Source organism: Neodiprion lecontei, chromosome 6, assembly GCF_021901455.1.
Source record: "Neodiprion lecontei isolate iyNeoLeco1 chromosome 6, iyNeoLeco1.1, whole genome shotgun sequence".
NCBI classification, from domain to species: Eukaryota; Metazoa; Arthropoda; class Insecta; order Hymenoptera; family Diprionidae; genus Neodiprion; species Neodiprion lecontei.
In genome coordinates this window covers 29886702-29906945 of record NC_060265.1, presented here as the reverse complement: position 1 = coordinate 29906945, position 20244 = coordinate 29886702, and the positions used below count along the sequence as shown (strand labels likewise).

Sequence of the window (20244 nt, the reverse complement as noted above, 5' to 3'; positions counted from 1 at the left end):
TGGCTCTGGCCGTGCGGAATCTGTCCAAGGCTCCGCAGACCCTCCGAATATTTCCCTTTGTTAATTTACCATGAAGCTAAACCTCCGTCGGCGTTTTTTTTTCGCCCTTCGCTTACTTTCAAGAAATAGAAACGACGTTCGTTATTGAATTGTAACGGAACACGATACCGCTCAACGATCGGCTCTGGCTAATTCTGTATCGTTCGCTTAATCGCGATAATCAGTGACCCTAATTTCTGCAATTGATATTGCGTAATCGTATCGAGATCTCCGGTTCCACCCGATCATTCACACGTAGGTATCATCGTGCAGAATTAACAATAAGTGTAATACGAATAGTTGCCTGCTTGCATGATCGATGACGTAGAATTACTCTGTGACAAAAATTTTAACGACTTATCAGCGAAACTCTTGGCCGATTACACTTCGAAAGAGAGTCGATTGAAAACGTTGAATTACGTACACCAACATTGATCGCCTTTTTCAGACATCTCTCAGAAATATACATACAAATTCCGCGCAGTTTCGCCATCTATATATGCTATAAATTTATTTATACTTATATCGTACAGTTTCTCCGGATTATAATCTTCAACAAAATCTCGTCGAAAATAAATGTTTTTTTAATTTCCTTCAAGGACATTATTATACTGATAGCTTTTACGGCGTTTACCGTAGTTTTACAATCAGTTGGATCAACTTACCCCGTGATTCGTTACTCGGAACTTATAATCCACATCCGCCAAATATTGTAGGTACATAAATGCGTACACTCCACGTATACTCAAATAAAAATTTACGTATAATATCCTCTACGTATTAACGGCGCTGTATAACCGCCGTTGATGTTTCGAAAGATCTATTATTTTTCTCGTGATAAATTATGGGCACTGATTATTTCCTCGTAAACTTCATATTCTCTCCCTCTCTCTCTCTCTCATTTCATTAACTCGATGCGATACGTTGCAAAAACTCGTCAACTGCAGTCTTATCGCTATGCACTTGGCGAATGCATCGTGCATTGATCTTTTTTCACGACAGTTATACGTTTACAGTTTGCAGTCCCTGACTTTTCGACTAGCGGTGAAACAAGTTGCAAGTTTCCTCCCCTTAACCCCGTCACTTATATCTATTACCTGATAACAAGATTAGATGTTATCACAATCTGGATTCATTAATTAGTTACAGAATAGTACTTCGCACATTTATATAAATATAAACAGTCGACAGTTTCGTTCAATATATTCGGCATTATCATTATATTTTTCCTTCTCTTTTATTTCCTCAAGATTTTGCCATAATTTCAGCTTAACCTTTTCTGGAGCAATGAAGATAAGCACCCGTAATAAAATCTCGCGATAACTTTTTTCATCATCACGACGTCTGGGAATACCTCAGACGTATGTATGTGTACATAATACACGGTACATTGACGCGGTTGCAAAGACTGGACCCTTGGGAGTTTTCGCCCCGTCATACACAAGCCGGAAAAAAATAATTAAAACAAGGAATACTCGTGCATTAACAGATATTCAAATGCTTGTCGGTGAATATATGTATAATAAAATCGAGTGTTTACAAGAAAGATTATTAAGTGACTCGCGTATCGTGCGTCGGGCAGAAATTCCTGACTGAATTTCGTTTAAATACAATACATTGTATAATAAATCGTATGTAACTGCTTCTGTAATTCCAGAGGTCAAAGCACATGCAGCGTGAACTCTAGAATTATGCATACGTTGGTACATATATATGTACATATGACTATTCCATTTTTCTTTATCGCCGCATAAATTAGATGCTATTTCTGCAGCGTATAAAACGTACGTAAAAAAAAGGTGGATACAAAATAACGTATTTGTTAGAATCAACCGAGTCAGTTTATAGCGCTGTCGCTTGCAAGATAAGCTGAAAATGAGAACAGAATGATTGAACTTTGAAGAGCTATGATACCGAGTGATTATTCACCCACGCATTATATATACGTGTATAGTTCACATTACGTACATACGTAATGTACAATTCTAGATCAATCGTCTTCTGATTGTAAATTTACCTAATTATTTTGTGCCTAGAAAAAAATTCGCCATCTTTGACGATTTTCCTAGCGTAATAAATGCCGTCGTTAATTGCTCAAGATATCGAGAACGATTAGGTGTTTACAGTACATAAATTACGCAGGCGCGTCTATACGTTTCCATCGACACAGTGTACATTCGTATCAAACGTTTATAATCATATTAACCGGGGATGTGATCCGACTAATAAAAACATCGCGTCGTTCGTCGTCGTAACGAGTTAATCACGGATTGTAACAACGGATGATTGTAAAAACTGCAGATCATTTGTATAATACGCTTATATAACGATGGTGAAAGAATGCATTATCATGTCAAAACTCAAGTGTGAAAAACATTTGTATTGTTTAACCGTACTACAAAGAAGCTCAGGTATATGCCATCAAGACGAGAAAAGGAAATCCTACTATTATAAAATTTCTAAGCGACATGCCAATAAATAACATCACGCGTAGAGACAGTGGCAAAGCATGATATTTACGGGTATATCCACAGTGAATTTAACCCGGTCAGACTTTTACTATCCCATAATAATATACACGTATGTGTATTATAATACATGAAAGTATGGGGCTGGATATGTCTACCGCCTTCAATGGAACCAACGGTAAGATATAACGTATGTATGTACGTATATGTATATGTATGCAGGCAACAGGTTAATCGTTGATCGCTGCTGTTTTTAGCCACACGCAATCAGTTGTACCTGATGAGCGCGTGGAAAAATATTTATACCGACTGTACTTTATCATTCATAAAATGTACAGTTGATACAGTTGTTTCGATTCAATCGTCGTTTGTCAATGCCAATTGACGATGGTGGGTGGGATAGATAAAGGAATGAATGGAAACCGAATGGGGTACGAGACAATTCCACCTGCGACGATTAGCGTTTTGCTGACGTATACAATGTACGTCGTCACGTTAAATTAATAAGCTTACTCCACGCTGATTCAATTTTTTAAGTCAAACATCTTTCTTGAGGGGGCAACAATTACGACCGCCTTAGGGGAATGATTAGGGGTGGAGGGTTAGAAACGACGCAGAAACGATGCTGCTGAATTCTCGTAACGCTGCCTATGCTTGTCTATCCCTAATTTTTCGCAACGCTACCATATTTTTCATTTCAGATCATACCCGCATCCTTGCTATTACCAATTATTATTTCTTCTTGAATGCAAAAGAAAAATAAACACTAATAATTTATCTCTATAACTACAACTAATTAGCAGCAGGTTTCACTTCTCTCGGGCAATTTCTTTACTTCTCACTCAAGACCGGATATCATCGAGACAACTAATAAACGACATACATACGCGTATTATAATACACGTATCGACGGATATACACTTGGATCGGTATTTTCATTCGAATCACGCGAGTCTTCATGGTTGGGTATATTCAGGGCGTCGGTGGGACGTAAGTACGATTAATACACGTAAGTGTCTAGCTTCGTATTTACATCGTAAGACCCATAGAGACACAAGCTACTCGGGTTACACACGTTGCGTCACGCGTCGTACGACACAAGAATTTGTCTACGAACGGGGTTTTTTTTTCCCTTCTTTCTTTCTCTCTCTCCTTCTCTTCCTCCTACTCCACGACTAATAACTAACAAACGTCAGCAGACTTTCAGTGACGATCACGAAATTTCGCCGGCGGTGGTTGAGGGGGAAAAAAAAAAAGAATAGTAAGTATAAACGACGAAAATAGCGCGTGAGAACAGGACACCGCAGCAACGTGGACGGGAATCGGTGAAGTGGGGGGAGGGAAATTAACTACGTGCAATTATTGTAACTCGATTCTCGTCTCGATCGTACGATTCTCATTCCGCCAATAGGCTAATTGTTATCGCCGAAGCGTTATTTCATTTTACCTGCTTATGCATATTATTATACAGTTGAACGCAGTTTTCGGCAAGCCTACGAAGACGTGCAAATATCATACGTACTTGCATATTATCATATATTATAATATATTATTTGAGACGGGTAAACGCGGCCTAAGAGTCATTTAAGCTACGCTGCTGGCTGCCCGACGATGAGACTGACTCAGAAATCTGGTTTCTTTCGTTGAGTTGAGTCGAGTTGAGCGTACGAGTCGCGTGGTTTTATTCGGCGTCACGTGACATGATCCGTTCACAAAGAGCTTGCGTGTCACACGTTGCTGGAGTATACATACGCAATACGTCATAGTTACCGCCTGCATATACAAGTTGCACGTACATCACGTTGTAGCAAAAAGCCCGCCAACTTCCTCGAATCGCCTCGCCTCACTTCGGGTTTCACCGTCAGCTTCAGCTTCAGCTTCAATGTATATGTACCTTATTACACATATCGTTTTGCAAAGCGTATCGTCGTAACCTTAGAATAGGAGATGAAACAAGAGAGCAGAAAGACACGATGTGAAATTATTCCAAAGGAACCAAAGGAGCCGATTATTTTTCACGCATCCAGCAACAGCGACTCCTTTCAGCGAGATTTTATTTCGTTTTTTCTCCCTCGTCAAGGTTATTTTTTCACATTCCTAATACAGTCGTGTATAATGTGCACCCTGATTCTAGTCACGTGAGTCACGTAGGTGATAAATAATCCGACAGTTTTGATCTTTTGTCGTTTCAACGTGACTCTCTGACTGGTTGTATGTATCATATATGCCATCGATATCGACAAATAAACATCTTGACGTATGTTACACGGATACCTCAACGTGGCGATCCGTAATATGCCGTATATCAATGTGTAAACGTCGTTCACGTGCTCGCGTAGCACCTACACGCGCGCACGTAAAACCACGGTTTATTTTTCACATGGTGAAAATTGCGCAGCAGTGTGCCTGCCGTGTGTGAATATTATGGAAAAGCGGCAAAGATTATCGTCCGTAAACGTGTAATCTGCGATTGTTCGTCAGCCGTCGAAACGTGCCTCGGCATTGAACGGAACTCATTATTTTAGCGGTATCTTCGTCAAGGGAAAACGACGCAAGCGCGCTTTGCGTGTCTTTATACGTACACGTGTACGGTACGTTGCTCGAGAAAAGAATTAATTGCAACGAATTTCTGATTAGCCGATGATTCCGGTTCCCGGTAATCCGTCACTGCAGCGTTGTGCAGCCAAAGACGCGGAGTAAGCGAAAACCACCTTGAATATCGAGTTCCGACCGCGTGTTATCTGCCGCAGTGAAACACCGAACCTCCGACCAAGTTCTTCTCTTTCAGTTCCCTTTATACCTACCGTCAGACCGTCATCTCAGTTTCTTGCCTTATCTATCTTCGTACAATTCCGCTCTGTTATACACGTATACTATGTTTCTTTTTACAATCGACCGTACCCCCTTACATTCTATGCAAAACGTATCAATTTTTGCAACGAGATTTCTTCCCACCGCTAGGTGAACTGCATAATACTACATTAATTTGATTCAATTTTCAGACCAGACATTATCGTTATTTTTCTCCGGTCCTCCCAACCTTACCCGACCACTCCGTCTTGACGTCTTCGTACAGATTTATATTCAAATATTTGTTTATCGCCATCGTATACGCAAATGAGGTTACCCGTTGTTTGCGATCACTTATGACCATATTGTAAATGCACGCACAACATCTGACTATATGTACATAAGTAAGCAAGACAAGTGCCGTGTACGATACTTGTCGAGAAGCTACGAATCCTGCGCAGCTTGTACCATCTTTGTCCGTGAGTCGAAATCGAAAGTATACCTACTTCTGTCATTTTAGATTTTCCTGCTTAAAAATCCATCATTTATCGGGGAATCGTGAGAATTTTTTACACCGAACAGAAATTCGAAAGGCAACTATTTTTTTTATATCGGTTGAAACCTAACAATTCTAAATATGGACTGCACCGTTTGTTGCATGGATTTTTAACCGATTGAGAATCGATTATTGTTGCATATTCACGCGGATTGAAAACTGTTTTAATTAGACGACGTACGTGTAAGGCAGAAATTCTTTAATAGGCACAGATTAATCCTTAGGCGTATCACAGATCACTCTGCGCTGCAAAGTCCTCTCTCGATGTATGACTCAGCTGATATTATATACGAGATATATTCATGTACCTACGTGATTCGCCGCACGTGTATGCACAATGTTGACGTATAATCAGAAATCACTCGGGCGAAAATGTAACGGTGACGCAAAACATTTTGCACGCGATTCTCTAGTCAAATAATCAAATGATATTTATCAAAATTATAATTAATTCACTTATTACTGTCGGGTGAAATATTACTTCTTATCTCAAATCTAGACAGTACCGCAGGTTTCTGTAACGGCGTTGAATTTAAATTTCTCTATTTTCATGCAAAATTTTTTTCAGTTACATAATACGACATCAATACGTGCGTGAAACGATTTTACTCACTGTTAAATATTACAAGTATCGCGGTATTGTGCGACTAAAAATTCACATTGAAGCAACTGAAAAATATCATCGTAATAATAATTAAATACGTACAAATCCCGGGACCTGTACTATTTTTTCAATAATCACATCATGGAGTATAAAAAGATTCTTTTTTTGCAATATAACATGTAGTTATGTGTGCGGATTTATCATATGTTGCTGTGAATGAAACCGGGGGAAAAAGAAGCAACGCGAATACCTGCTCATTGTCGGCTTGATACCGAAGTGATCCGGATGTGAAGAAGATAACAGCCCTTGAAAATGATTAAGACGAATAACAAAAGTATACATATAGGTGACGCTATCAGAGACTTACTATATACATTACACGTATCGTAGACCTCGGCACTTTGAGAGACCGCAAGGCTGCATAAGGTTGGAATCGAATTAAATACCGTCCTTTATACTTTTGCCGCTGACGAAAATTTAATATCGATTGATCTCGGTCAGATTTCCTTTGCTCAATATCGTCTCATGTTTTTGGAAAACCCCACGGTTTATTTTAATTCATCATTTTCCTGTGTAAAATAAATAATATTATTAATTAAATCATACTTCTGCCTCCTCCGGATGAATTTCTGTAGACTGAGCGTACTATGTGAAAAATATTCATAAAAATATGTATTGTGATCCAAGGTAGACGACTTAACGATTGCGTGGAAGAAAAAAAGAAGAAAAATTCAAGTGAAATGAAATTATTCTGCATGCCGATGATGATTGCTAAAAAGCGTAAAAGACCCTTATCAGTGTCACGTTGCTACATGTGACGATAAGATAAAACCATACGTCTCGAGTGTAAACAGTTTAATACCCAGTGACGGGCTGCTACTGCTCCTCCTATTCTCAGCCTGAATAATATTATACATACACATTTATGTGTATAGAGATGCGTACGTGGTACGTGATGCACGACGCATGTTTCGTAGTAAAATATTAAAAGAAATTGATATAGATATGTGTATTGTATATTTTGTACACGGTAAATTAATCGTTCCGTATCATAGGAATGGTCGCATAAAGGGATAACAATCACGTCGGTATCATGATCAGAATCAGCATGGAAAATTTTACATTATATGCGCGACCAGCTAATGTCTAGGAACATGTATTGTGAAAAAAGCATAATAATTTCCCAATTATTGTATAAGTTTTGTAAGAAAACCTGTAACTAATTGCAACGGAAATAACTCTTCTTTTTTTTACCAACCTCCGTATAGTACGGTTGACAAGCGAATTATATGAACATATTTCGATAAAACGGAGGATTTGATGATCGATATTCGTGTTAAATTTCGAGGTACATTGCTTCGAGGAAGGATTAATGCCTGTTCTGAAATACCGAAAACTGAAAGTCCGTAGATATGTATAATTTGTTTTCGACCGGTCCGTATTATATTACAATTTCCTCGTTGTGACTAATATCAGTGAACGAATAAACCTGAAATACTGAAATAAAAAATAAAAACTAGAGAGATAGCCTTCTGTGCTCTTGAGCGCTAATTTTCGTTCAGCCGTTCGTGTTCTTCCTACCCAGATACGAGTGCTCCGGTGTATTTTTATACAGGCAAGGCACGATAGTCAACCGGTACGTTTTTCTGTTAATAAGAATACCAATGTATGTATACACTTTGAAACAAACCTAGTCGTAAAGAGGTGCGAGTATAGAAACAGAGAAGAAGAAAAGTATAAAATATCACTGCACGATGTTTCTTATACTCGTATGCATGAGAAATGTTTGAAACGAATGAAATCGAGATTGAGTAGCGCGAAATAAGGCATGCGAAATAAAACACGCCGGATGGAACAACATTTTATCAATCGGGAATTCTGACGATTGCAGCCTGAGGAAAGAAGGGACGTGGAAAAAAAGAAAATAGTCCAAGACCGAAGTGAACCGCATCGAATGACGTTTCCGAGACACCGTCATGTCAGTTCTCCCCGAAAGCGGCCGGCGTCTTGATCTTCGGTTACGTAAGGATTTATATCTCTCGCCTGCTGATTCTCTGATCAAATAGATCGAGCTACGTGTTCCCCTATTGGAAACATTCGCAACTCGCACGTCGCGTATATATACGTATACACATAGGTGCGATCGTGTTCGAATCATGGGGCGATATTGCCGCGAAATTATACTTGGCGACGCGTGTTGGAAGAAAAAAAAAAAAAGACAAGATCGTAAAGTCGCGCGCGCGTCGAAAGCATGCATACGGTAGGTAATTTTATAACACCGCACCCGCAGATATTCCGACCGGTTGATGTATCGTTGAAAAAAGAATCTCCGTAAAAGTTTCGCGCTGCGGCCCGCCGCAAGAAAGAACGATTAAATTACTCGGTTAAAGTCTGGCTCGTGGGTGCGGCGGCGAAGTGACGCGGAGCCGTATATTAATCGTCTTATCGGTAAAGCACGACGTATGTACGTATGTACGTGTATTATATGGCAAGTGCATTTTTTTTCCCCACTTGGCACATACGCGGGGACAAGAGAGGCGTCGCTGTGTTATACTATACGCGAACGTTATCGGCGCGCGACCGCGGCAGAATCACTCCGGGGAGAGAAGAAAATCGTGTGTGCGTCTAACTGGCCGAGGACTCGCGGAGTGCCTCGAATTCGTTTCATTAGAGCTCGCGACGTTACGGGGGCAAGTCACGAATAACTCGAGACCGACCGCTCTTCGCGATTGCGCGATTACGCGATTAACGCACTCGCTCGCGCCGCGGACGGGTCTCACATGCGTATTCTTGGATTCTTCTTAAAATAATATTATTCGCAATTATTGCCAAGTGCACGGGTACGCTACGGGAGGCGGCGAGTAGGACGCGGTAGTCCAGGATCATTTTCACAGCTTTGTACCAGTGCTCACGTGTATAACGATCGTGGAAAAATTCGCTTTGCCTGCGATTTCGTGTGTTGACATCGGAGAGATTATTGCGAGAAATTATGATATGAGGAACGAACGATAATAATTTAACGAAACAGACTCTGGGAACAAACAACATCGTCGCTTCCGAAACCTCGACGGCGACTCAACAACACTGCGCCAGTCGAGAGGTGGAGTTACGTTGATATGCGAAGTCACGTCACACGAGGAGACGACCGACTCGCTGTTTATATTGGAGACACCGAGAATAATCGTTGCTGGATATTTTATAAAGGAACGTCATAAATACAACAGCGGTTATATCGACTGTTGGGAAATATGTATCGGTACACACACTACAGCATTTACTACACGGCGAAGATACTCGAGATTTAGTACCTGGACGGCGGAGGAAACTTGAAACTTGGAAGAGGAAAAAAATTTTTAAAAACACCCAAACCGTTGCTCTATCTCGAACGCTGCAGGGAGAATATTTCTGTTGCGGCTGTTGTTCACCACTCCAGTTTCTCGCCTATCTACTCTGCCTCATTTTTACCTACCACGTATCTCTCTCTCTATCTCTCACTCCCTAACTTTTCGAATCTCAGTCATACCGAGTCGGTTGTATATTAATCTGCATTGTTGTAGGTGCTAGTGTGTGTAATATATCGAGTCACCCATATTGGGCGATTAATATCATCGATCATTATTGATCGTGGACACTAAAAATTATTATACGCGTATAAACTACTTGACACGGGTGTGTCTTTTAAGAACTTGTGACAATTATTTAGAGGATTACGACGTTAAAATTCGTCAATATAAATAATATCGGAAGGCTGTCGCTTCTCAGGAAGCGTGAATGGCGACCATGGGAGTCATTGTTTACTCACCGAGTAGGTATATTAGGTACTTTAAAACTAACGTACTACGTTCTAAAATCGTTATCCCATTCATCCCCCGGGCTATTACTTTACAGCGCCCGTCGTTCCTTCAAACATTTTTTCCGCCATCGGCATACTTTTATATATATATATATATATATATATACGTCATAGATGCATCACCGATTTTTTCAAGCCTACTTACAGTATACAATATCACTACATAGTTTAGCCGGGTAGAGAATCTCCTCCTTTCGTTAAATCGTAGTGAAAAAAAATTCACCCGGAGGACGTACGTTCGTTGCCTCCGCGCACATGCTCTAGGTATATAATGCATGCTAATTAGGTCGAAAGTAAACGAAGAAACGCTCGGCGACACAAGCAGCGTCGTAGTACGTACACGCGTAGACACAATCCATGTATTCAGACGTGTATCGTTTTGTAAATTTTTGAAAGTCACGCACGATGACTTGCAATGCCCTCGAGGAGTTATTTTTGTAAAGCCGGAAACGGTGTAACGCGTTTACGTGGCATGAGCCAGAGCGGGTAAGACAGAGTCTCCGAATCATCAAAACCACACGGTCGTAGTCATCGTCAAATCATTTCACGCGCGTATCTGCAATACGTGTCCCTTGAAAGTATATCTGTGACCGTAAGTTTTCGAGTCAATGGTCGGTCGGCACGTGAAGAAATATTCAACGATGATAAAACTACGTGAGACACTGTGACAGACTTGTCGCTGTTGACGATGGGGGGGGGGGGGGGGGGAGCGAAAAAATAAAGAATTTGATTGAAAGTATGTAGTGCTATAAAACTTTATTACTCGTCGGAAGAAGAATAATTTTAGCCCCTGCGTCACGTTATACTTATATACCTTATATACCTTATATGCATACCTATGTTCCATCACTCGTGCTGTATGCATATACAAAAAAGAGCGTATGCCTATAATGTATGTATGCGAGCATGTTTATACCTATACTTCCACACGAGAGCAAAGAACGTCGCTATAATAAATATATTTCGCCTTAGGCATATACGTGTATATGTATGTACATATATACATATATGAGCTGTCGAGGCGTCGGCTCATTCACTCAGGCCTCGAAAGTTGTTTTCTGTCATATGTTTAGTGCATGTTTCTTTCAGCGGCGTGTTTTCATTTATTCATTATTTAATTGTTTACGTATTCAAAATTGAAATTTTCAATAACGCTGCGATTGTTGTCAGCGTCTTTCATTCCCCGAAAAAAACAACAACAAAAAAACTAACAAAACAAATACGTACAACCTGTATGGAATTTTTTATTTCACCAGCGATCGGACGGAAGGCGATGCGATATGTATCATTCCAGTGGAATGTCGTTATCTCTTAAAACATCCACGCACTTTCAATTCTCGATACATGTGTCGCATGTGTGTATGTATATAGGTATGCACATACGAACGTGACTATATACAGACTATATACACTATTGCTAAACAATCAAAGATGTGTTGTAATCTGGCGGCCGCCATTTTTTTTTCTCTGCTATTACAAAATTTACGGTTGACTCAATGACTGATCTGTTCGACTGGAATGCAACGCGTGTAGAAATGGAGTTTTTTTTTTTATTTAATTAACGTCTCGTCATCCTCATACGATGTAGGATTCATTCACTTGGTTTGCGGTAACCGTTTCGGTAACCGGTATTTACGTTTACCAAAGTACTTTGTAATGTTATAAAAATACTATTAGCGGCGGTTGCATTAGCTTTCAATGTTATCGCGTATTAAATATTTTTCATATCACTATCGCGGCGATCTTTCGAACGCGTAATTTGTCCACGCTTAGTGAACATAGCAAGTTTCTGAAATTCAACCTGAATCAGCAAAATTTTATCGAAAGTTCGCAAAATTTTTTTTTTTTTTATCTCCGTTATATCAAATAAGTGAGTAATCGCGCTAATTAATTTTGACAACAATAAATATATCGCCTACAATAAAATCAGGAGGAATTTCATCGCCCAAATTTTCATCCATTTGGTGGTCCGTATCTGTAATCTTGTTTAAAATCTCATAGCGATATAAATATTTTCAACTGTATGCATTTAAATTGTACCATCTTTGCCACATAAAGATTGACATAGATACGTATAATTAGTATTACATTGAGCAAATGCCTTTTGTTCCACTACAGCTACTCCATTTAAATCGCTCGAACTAGTTTTATACAATCATTTCAGCAAAGGTGCCTGAAAGATTTATCTCTGCCATTGATGAAGAATTTTAAATTCTGTTAAAATATTGGAGAACGTTGCAGGATAAATATCTTGCATTGCGTTGTAAGAAAATTTCACTTTCTTTGGGTTCAACAATGCTTAACCGTCTCCTCCCACTTTTCGCTGTACAACTCTGCACTGCGGAACTAGTGATTTAATTTTTCTTTCGTATTTTTTCCAGGCATGTACACAATGCGAATGTTGGACCACAACAGCAACAACGCCTCGGGACCAACTGGAGCCGCCGCATTGCCTGGAGTGCAGTCAGCTGGAGGTGCAGCGACAGGTACTCCTGGTGTGACAACCCTTGGTGGAGTCACCGACGAAAGGATGGATGCCTCTAGCGACAGCGCAGTCAGCAGCATGGGAAGCGAACGCGTTCCCTCCCTTTCTGACGGAGAGTGGATGGAGACTGGTTCAAACTCTAGCCACACTCAAGCAGACTCTCATTACTCGATGGATTATGCCAGGTGGATAATACTCTTCTTTCCAATTCTGACACTTCTTCTTTTTACCAGTCTGTCAATCGGACGAATATTTCATCCAGACGTTTGAAGTAATATACATTGCAGCAAATACCGCATGCCGTATGACTACAGCTATTCCGCGGCTGGAAGAAACGGCACGTCTCCGAGATGTCAATCTGAACGTGCAATGCCACCTGTAGCTCAGAAAAAACACCAGATGTTTGCCAAGAGATACTTCCAGGAACAAGGCACTGGTATGTATTTTTAATTACCAAATCATTGCTTGAGAATTGGCATAAGCTTTATTGTAACATGCTCAAAGACGTTTCAGCATGACCTTGGAGTTTATTCCGCTCTTAATTTAATGTAATTTTATCATTCACATAACAGGCTCATCCTTAGGAGCCACTGCTCATCCAACAACCCCAATTAAATATGAATACAACGATAGCCAAAGCGTGGGTGCTGGAGCACCTGGAAACGCTTACTCTGGCCCCATCGAGGGCGCAGCAGGTCCTCAATCCGAAATGAAGTACAGTTGCAGCCTTGACTCTTCTCGTCACCATTCTGGTAAGTCTCAACAGTCAAGTAGCAGTTATACTTTTTTTTCAACATTAAGTATAACAACATTGCTTGAAGGAGAACTGGAATAAAAAATTTTGTGAATGATCCATTTTCAACAGAATAAAAAGCTCTAAACAATCGCTAATTGTTTTGCAGGCAGGTCAGCTATCGAACATGTCCAGCACAACCATACGTACCACATGCCAGCCGAAAGCTCTGGTTCAATGCATCGCTGCTTGTCACGCGATAAGAAAGGTAGAGTAACAGTTTAGAAATCTACTGATAATATTTTTACTCGCAAGCTGAGTTAAGCATGAATTTTCAAGTATAAATTGTTGAAAAAAAAATACTTTTAGCTCGCAAGTCTGAAGGAGAAGAACACTTGACCCGTGATGAGAAACGTGCAAGGGCATTGAACGTACCGATCCCTGTTAACGACATTATCAATCTACCAATGGACGAATTCAACGAACGTCTTAGCAAATATGATCTTAGTGAGGCACAGTTATCTTTGATACGCGATATCAGAAGACGTGGAAAGAACAAAGTCGCCGCACAGAATTGCCGCAAACGAAAACTTGACCAAATTGTCAGTCTGGCAGACCAAGTCAAAGAGATGCGTGATCGGAAAATGCGATTGATTCGAGAACGTGATTTTATGCTCCTAGAAAGGCAGCGTGTCAAGGACAAGTTCAGCCAACTGTATCGTCACGTTTTTCAGGTGAATTGAACGTTTTATTACTGATTATCGACCTACGCGGGGAAAATCTGAATCCGATTTTCAATGCAGCTTTGCTTTGTACTAAAATAAAGTGAATTCATTCGGACAGTATGTAAATTCCTGTTTATGGTCCCAAAACTAACGATAGTTTTTTTTTTTTATCTTTCTTCCAGTCCCTTAGGGACCCAGATGGCAATCAGTATCATCCTTACGAGTACAGCCTTCAACAGTCAGCGGATGGAAACGTTCTTTTGGTGCCCAGAAATCAAACAAATAACCATCATCCTCACAATTCGGCTATAGAACCGAAAAGCAAACCAGATCCAGAACACAAAGAGTGAATTTTCTAGAGACTATAAGCGAATTTAAAGATACAAGATGTTCTTACCAAGTGATTGAACACAATGAAAACAGAAACTTGACTGTGTAATTGTTAAAATCTGTGGCCACTGAAAATATTGATACATGTAGGTATATACATACCTATCGATATATACGTGTTTTATCAAATTCAGCAGATGATAAAGATTGTGAAATGAAGTACGCCACCTCACACTGTTTATCACGTTGCGAATACCCTTACAAACAACGAATTAAATTGGTAGAATGATTTTAATCAATATCTTCTGTAAATACTGCCGCGAGAATGGTATCCAGATAAAACTGTCGAGTCGAAAGGATCAGACGTACAAATTAGCCTGCGATTTCTTCTTTATGTCTTAGTTTATGAAAACAAGCGCTCATATTATCGAATTTTTTCCCTTTCAAATTCATCTTTTCGACTAGTTCGGAAAGGTGTTGTAAAGTATTTGATATCGACAGATCATTAATTCAAAAATTTACAAAAAGTAAAATATAATTGCAAAAAACTTGAAGTAACCTGGATAAGTCAAATTTATTGATCAATGACCCGAGACATTATTTTATCAAGGTTCTATTGATTCCCAAATGGTCTTGTTTGTATGCTTGATAAAGAGATGTGATTTTCTTTTCTACAATGAAAGAACGACACTAACGAGATTGTCTTTAGAAGTTTAGATTATGAGAATACTTTGATTGTATATTAAATACAAGAAAGCTTATAGTTTTATGCGAATAAAATGATCTACGAATAGTATACATATTCGAAACTACAGTATGTTCTTCGGATAGATGGAAAAATGTAATTGACTTCAGTAAACTCACCGCGAGTTTAAAAGTAACGAAAATAAATTAAAATTATGCCCATTACTTTATGAAACGTAATGTGTGTAATTTTGTTCAAGTACAAGACTTGAAATATTCGTATAATAATTATTTAAAGTTGCATCGAATGCATATTAATGCATTTATATGCAGTTATTATAAATATAAGAAATTATGGTTGTTTGATAAAAGGCAAATGCTTGAGGTGTTGCCTGGATAATGAAAGATGTAAAACAAATAACAATAATATTAATAATAATATTAATAACAATAATATAATAATACTTGTTTTTCTCTAAATATAAACATCAACACAGGCAATTATTTTGCTTTAATTGGCACGCGAGACTGACGTCCGTTCACAAAGTACTAATATAATATAATGTATAATATGATAAGAAGAAAAAAAATCGATTATGTGAATATATTAGCTCAGATATATTGCTACAATACATAAGTATGTACCGATTATATTGATAAACGTAATAAAAAGCATATTTTTATAATATAACACATAAAAAACATTCAGGTATTTCACATTTGCCTTTTTATGTATATATTGATGTAGTTAGTATAATTTTATATATATATGAAATAAAATAAATATATGTTAAATGAAAAATAATAATAATAATAATAATAATAATAATAATAATAAAACATTGCGGTTTTATCAATAATTATTAATTATTAACTGTTTGCTAAGGTTTACATAATAATGATATACGTACGACTGGGTGTAGGATGGCTGCGTACCATATGTGGTAGGAAGAGGTTTGAATTGTAAACTTAATTGGCAACAGATGGGGTATAATCTAGATACTATATCTCGTAGTACAAAACGGTTTGCTCGAATTTGGTTTGAACTGATCTTTTCATACCTCTACCCACCGCCGAGTTTCTATATTGTGTAATAAAGCTGGAATAATAAACCTCTGGGGAAATAAAATTATATCGCGATGGTTTGTATGTGCGTGATATTTTAGAACCCCTCCACTTTAGTCTAATCGATCGTTCGATGAGCTGAAAGTTATTTTGTACTCACCTTTAGATGACACAGCTGGATAAATAACTGAATAGACGAACAAAAATTCGTTAAAAGAAAAAAAAACATAGAATAAGATCAAAAAGATTAATTAAACGCCTGTTCATCATATGAAAGATGCCACGACGTAAACGTGTGAGCTGTTCTAAGCGCGCTGTAGATATAAATATAGGATGAATAAGTTATGTAAATTAAAATGTCACAGCTAAATTAATTATGATAATTAATTAAACAACAACCCTTTAATACCATTTAATTATAAAACTGCAAAACTATAAACTAAGATGCTATATTTGCAGTTGTCAGCGTTACGTACATAGGTATACATTATTATATTACTCTCTCTCTCTTTGTAGATCCAGTGTTTTGTACTCAAACTTTGCAAATTTTGCTTATTGCGAAGTCTATAACTTGATTAGTAAAATGGATGCATCATTATTATTATTATTATTATTATTATTATTATTACTAACATCTGTAAACTCTACGTTTAGCTTCGTTGATAAGCTTTTAATACTGATTTATTGAAAACCTTATTACTTTTAAACCTTTTCTGGAGTTTTATCTGTTCCTAACACGTAAAGCATTTCCGTATTCCACAATACTTATTCTCGATGAAGACCTCATTGGTTTTATGATCACGTCACAATTTTTTTTGCTCTGTAAGATAGTTTGATATACGCGAATAAACATTGTTATTTAATAGCTTGTAAGAGAATTATTTTCATCAGAAGTTGATCCAAAAAAAGTTTTTGATCTCCTCTTCATCATTCAATATAGTTACTAATCTGTAATCCACGATTATATACGTATTAGATACTATGGGTGTGATATTAAGCTATTGGCCGTGGAACTTCCAGTTCCAGTGCTGAATGCGACTCTGGAAGGAGTGAATCTTGGCTGCTTTGGCTCACTAAGTCCCATCAAAATTCATCATACTATCACTGCGACTTATTGAGTAAATATCAACCCGATAATCAATACGACAATTTATCATTGCTGACGAGGTAAGTAGTATTCAAGAATTCAGTTTTTAAGTTGCGCAAACCGAAAGAGAAGGCGTCACATCTGTGGCTACAGTCTATTAGCGGTAGAATTGCGTGGTATTTGTTTATATGTATGCGTGTATATATATATATATATGTAATATATCCAAGCAGTGCATGTGAGTTTTGGATTAATTTTGGGTAAGTGACGGTACAATTTCGAACGACGATCTTGAAATATTAACCGTGTGAGCCAATTCGACGACGTCAATTCTATCTATGTCGACGGCATTTGTCTGATTTAACGAAATTTTTATGAACATATGATAAAAGATCGAGCCTCTCTGTTGACGGTTAGTTACAGAAAGCCGAATTTTTTCTCGGTGAAATGTCAGTTTGTTGTTCATGAAGTGAACAGAGAGCTGAATAGTCGTGAGCATCGCAAAGACTGATAAGCCAATGAATTTCGTCCTTTCTATTTTCATTTATCGCATAACTGAACTCTACTAATATTGAAAGTTACGCAATCCCACTTACGCAAAGAAAACTCGGTCCTTCTGTCCAGATCCGACAAGTTATTTCATAATTTGTATTTGAAACGAGCAGCAAAGTGTATGATGAAGCACGTGATTGGATATTTAGCACTTACGTTGACTGAATAATATAAAGACGGATACTCTGCGTCAATTTTTGTGATCAGTTTGCGGCGGGCAAGTGGGCCCGGATGGGCCTGGGGACGTAGGAGGGTTCTGCTCTATCGATTCTACCTAACGGGCTCGCACCGACATTCGTAGTGGCCAAAGTAGTGTCGGTATGGAAGCTTGAGATTGAGTCGGTACAAAGTGAGTACGTAAGACTACTAGTCGACTGCGACTTAGAAATGTCGATCGGATCGATCATTCCCGTGGGAAGAAGCGTAACCGCGTCCACCGCCAACCACCGCAACAACCGCCAAGCACCACCGACCGCCGTCAACCACCTCCTCTCACCTCCGACCACCGTCGTCTTCCTCGTCAACCACGGTCCGGACCGCCACCTCCTCCCCAACCCTCATCGTCCTCGACCACCGCGACCACCGCCGATCACTTCCGACCACAACCAAACACCTCCTGCCACCCCCTACCACCTCCTACCAGCGCCAACCACCTCCTACCATTTCCGAACACCTCTAACCACCTCCGACCGCCTCCGACCGCCTTCGTCCTCCTCTACCCCCTACTCCGCCATGTATTCCATAATATTAATATTCATAATTAATCCAACAACTTTTCGTTTGCTCTTTCAATCTTGAATTTTCGTAGACGTAGAATCGAAACGCTGGTTTAGCTAGTCGCAAGTGAAGTATCTACATTGGGTAGAGAAGAATTTCTTTTTCGAAAAATGTTCGTGTGGAGAAACATTCAGAGTAAATGTAATACATCACGGATGCGCTAATTTTGAACGAGATGAAATGGATGCTGCGTATATGAGACAGTATTTAACGCTGCGTAGTGATTTAAAGACTTAGAAAAGTGATAGGGAGAGAAAGAACGACGCTTCTTAACACTTCGAGTGTATTTTAACACACATTTGAAAGATACGAGCGAAATTTTTCATCATCCAACTGTCACAGAACGGCAGCGTTATTAGCCGACCCGTTCACTGAAGAATATATCTTCAGTCAACGGCTGACCATCGAAGGGCCTGGCCGCTTGAGTCTGGAATCGGCAGGAGAGATAAGGTGTGTATTTCTTGTATGAAATGTGAAAGCTAAAATCATTACACATCATATCATACATCGTACATCATACATCGTACATCATACATCATCATATATAGTATCAAAGTTCGAAACCATAGTTTGGATGTCGGATGTTCAGAAAGTGACGTCACCAATTCAAAATCAGCTAGCCGAATTCCTCAGTCGGGAAACAACCGCGCAGTAGAGCGGACGGATGAGAGTCGCGCTCCGCAAATTTCGAGTACCGGGTTCTCAACCTCCCGGATCCCGCGCTTCGGGTCCGCTACGTATTTCGAGTACCGGGTTCTCAACCTCCCGGATCCCGCGCTTCGGGTCCGCTACGCGGTGAAACTCGACTTCCAGGATAAGCGCTCCGTTGTTCCTGGTTCATGTTTACAATAAATTATTTCAATTCGTTTTTCGCGCAAGCCCAAATTCGGTAGCTGTCAGTCCGCTAATAAAATTTCTCGACTTCCAGGATAAGCGCTCCGTGGTTCCTGGTTCATGTTTCCAATAAATTATTTCAATTCGTTTTTCGCGCAACCCCAAATTCGGTAGCTGTCAGTCCGCTAATAAAATTTCTCGACTTCCAGGATAAGCGCTCCGTGGTTCCTGGTTCGTGTTTACAATAAATTATTTCAATTCGTTTTTCGCGCAAGCCCAAATTCGGTAGCTGTCAGTCCGCTAATAAAATTTCTCGACTTCCAGGATAAGCGCTCCGTGGTTCCTGGTTCGTGTTTACAATAAATTATTTCAATTCGTTTTTCGCGCAAGCCCAAATTCGGTAGCTGTCAGTCCGCTAATAAAATTTCTCGACTTCCAGGATAAGCGCTCCGTGGTTCCTGGTTCGTGTTTACAATAAATTATTTCAAATCGTTTTTCGCGCAACCCCAAATTCGGTAGCTGTCAGTCCGCTAATAAAATTTCTCGACTTCCAGGATAAGCGCTCCGTGGTTCCTGGTTCGTGTTTACAATAAATTATTTCAATTCGTTTTTCGCGCAACCCCAAATTCGGTAGCTGTCAGTCCGCTAATAAAATTTCTCGA

The 20244-nt window shown here is 39.2% G+C and overlaps 1 protein-coding gene across 8 annotated transcripts in view; it reads left to right on the top strand.

Annotated features, from left to right (window-relative positions):
- Positions 1-16399, top strand: part of LOC107227065 (segmentation protein cap'n'collar) — a 119619-nt gene extending 103220 nt beyond the window's left edge. For all 8 annotated transcript variants that reach the window (XM_015668101.2, XM_015668100.2, XM_015668099.2 and 5 more), the window contains exons 8-13: positions 12692-12980; positions 13083-13231; positions 13368-13547; positions 13698-13796; positions 13898-14262; positions 14436-16399. In XM_015668101.2, coding sequence (XP_015523587.1) covers positions 12692-12980; positions 13083-13231; positions 13368-13547; positions 13698-13796; positions 13898-14262; positions 14436-14603 — 1250 coding nt within the window. In that variant the 3' untranslated portion in view covers positions 14604-16399. The remainder of the gene's footprint in view (positions 1-12691; positions 12981-13082; positions 13232-13367; positions 13548-13697; positions 13797-13897; positions 14263-14435) is intronic.
- Positions 16400-20244: the final 3845 nt, after the last annotated feature.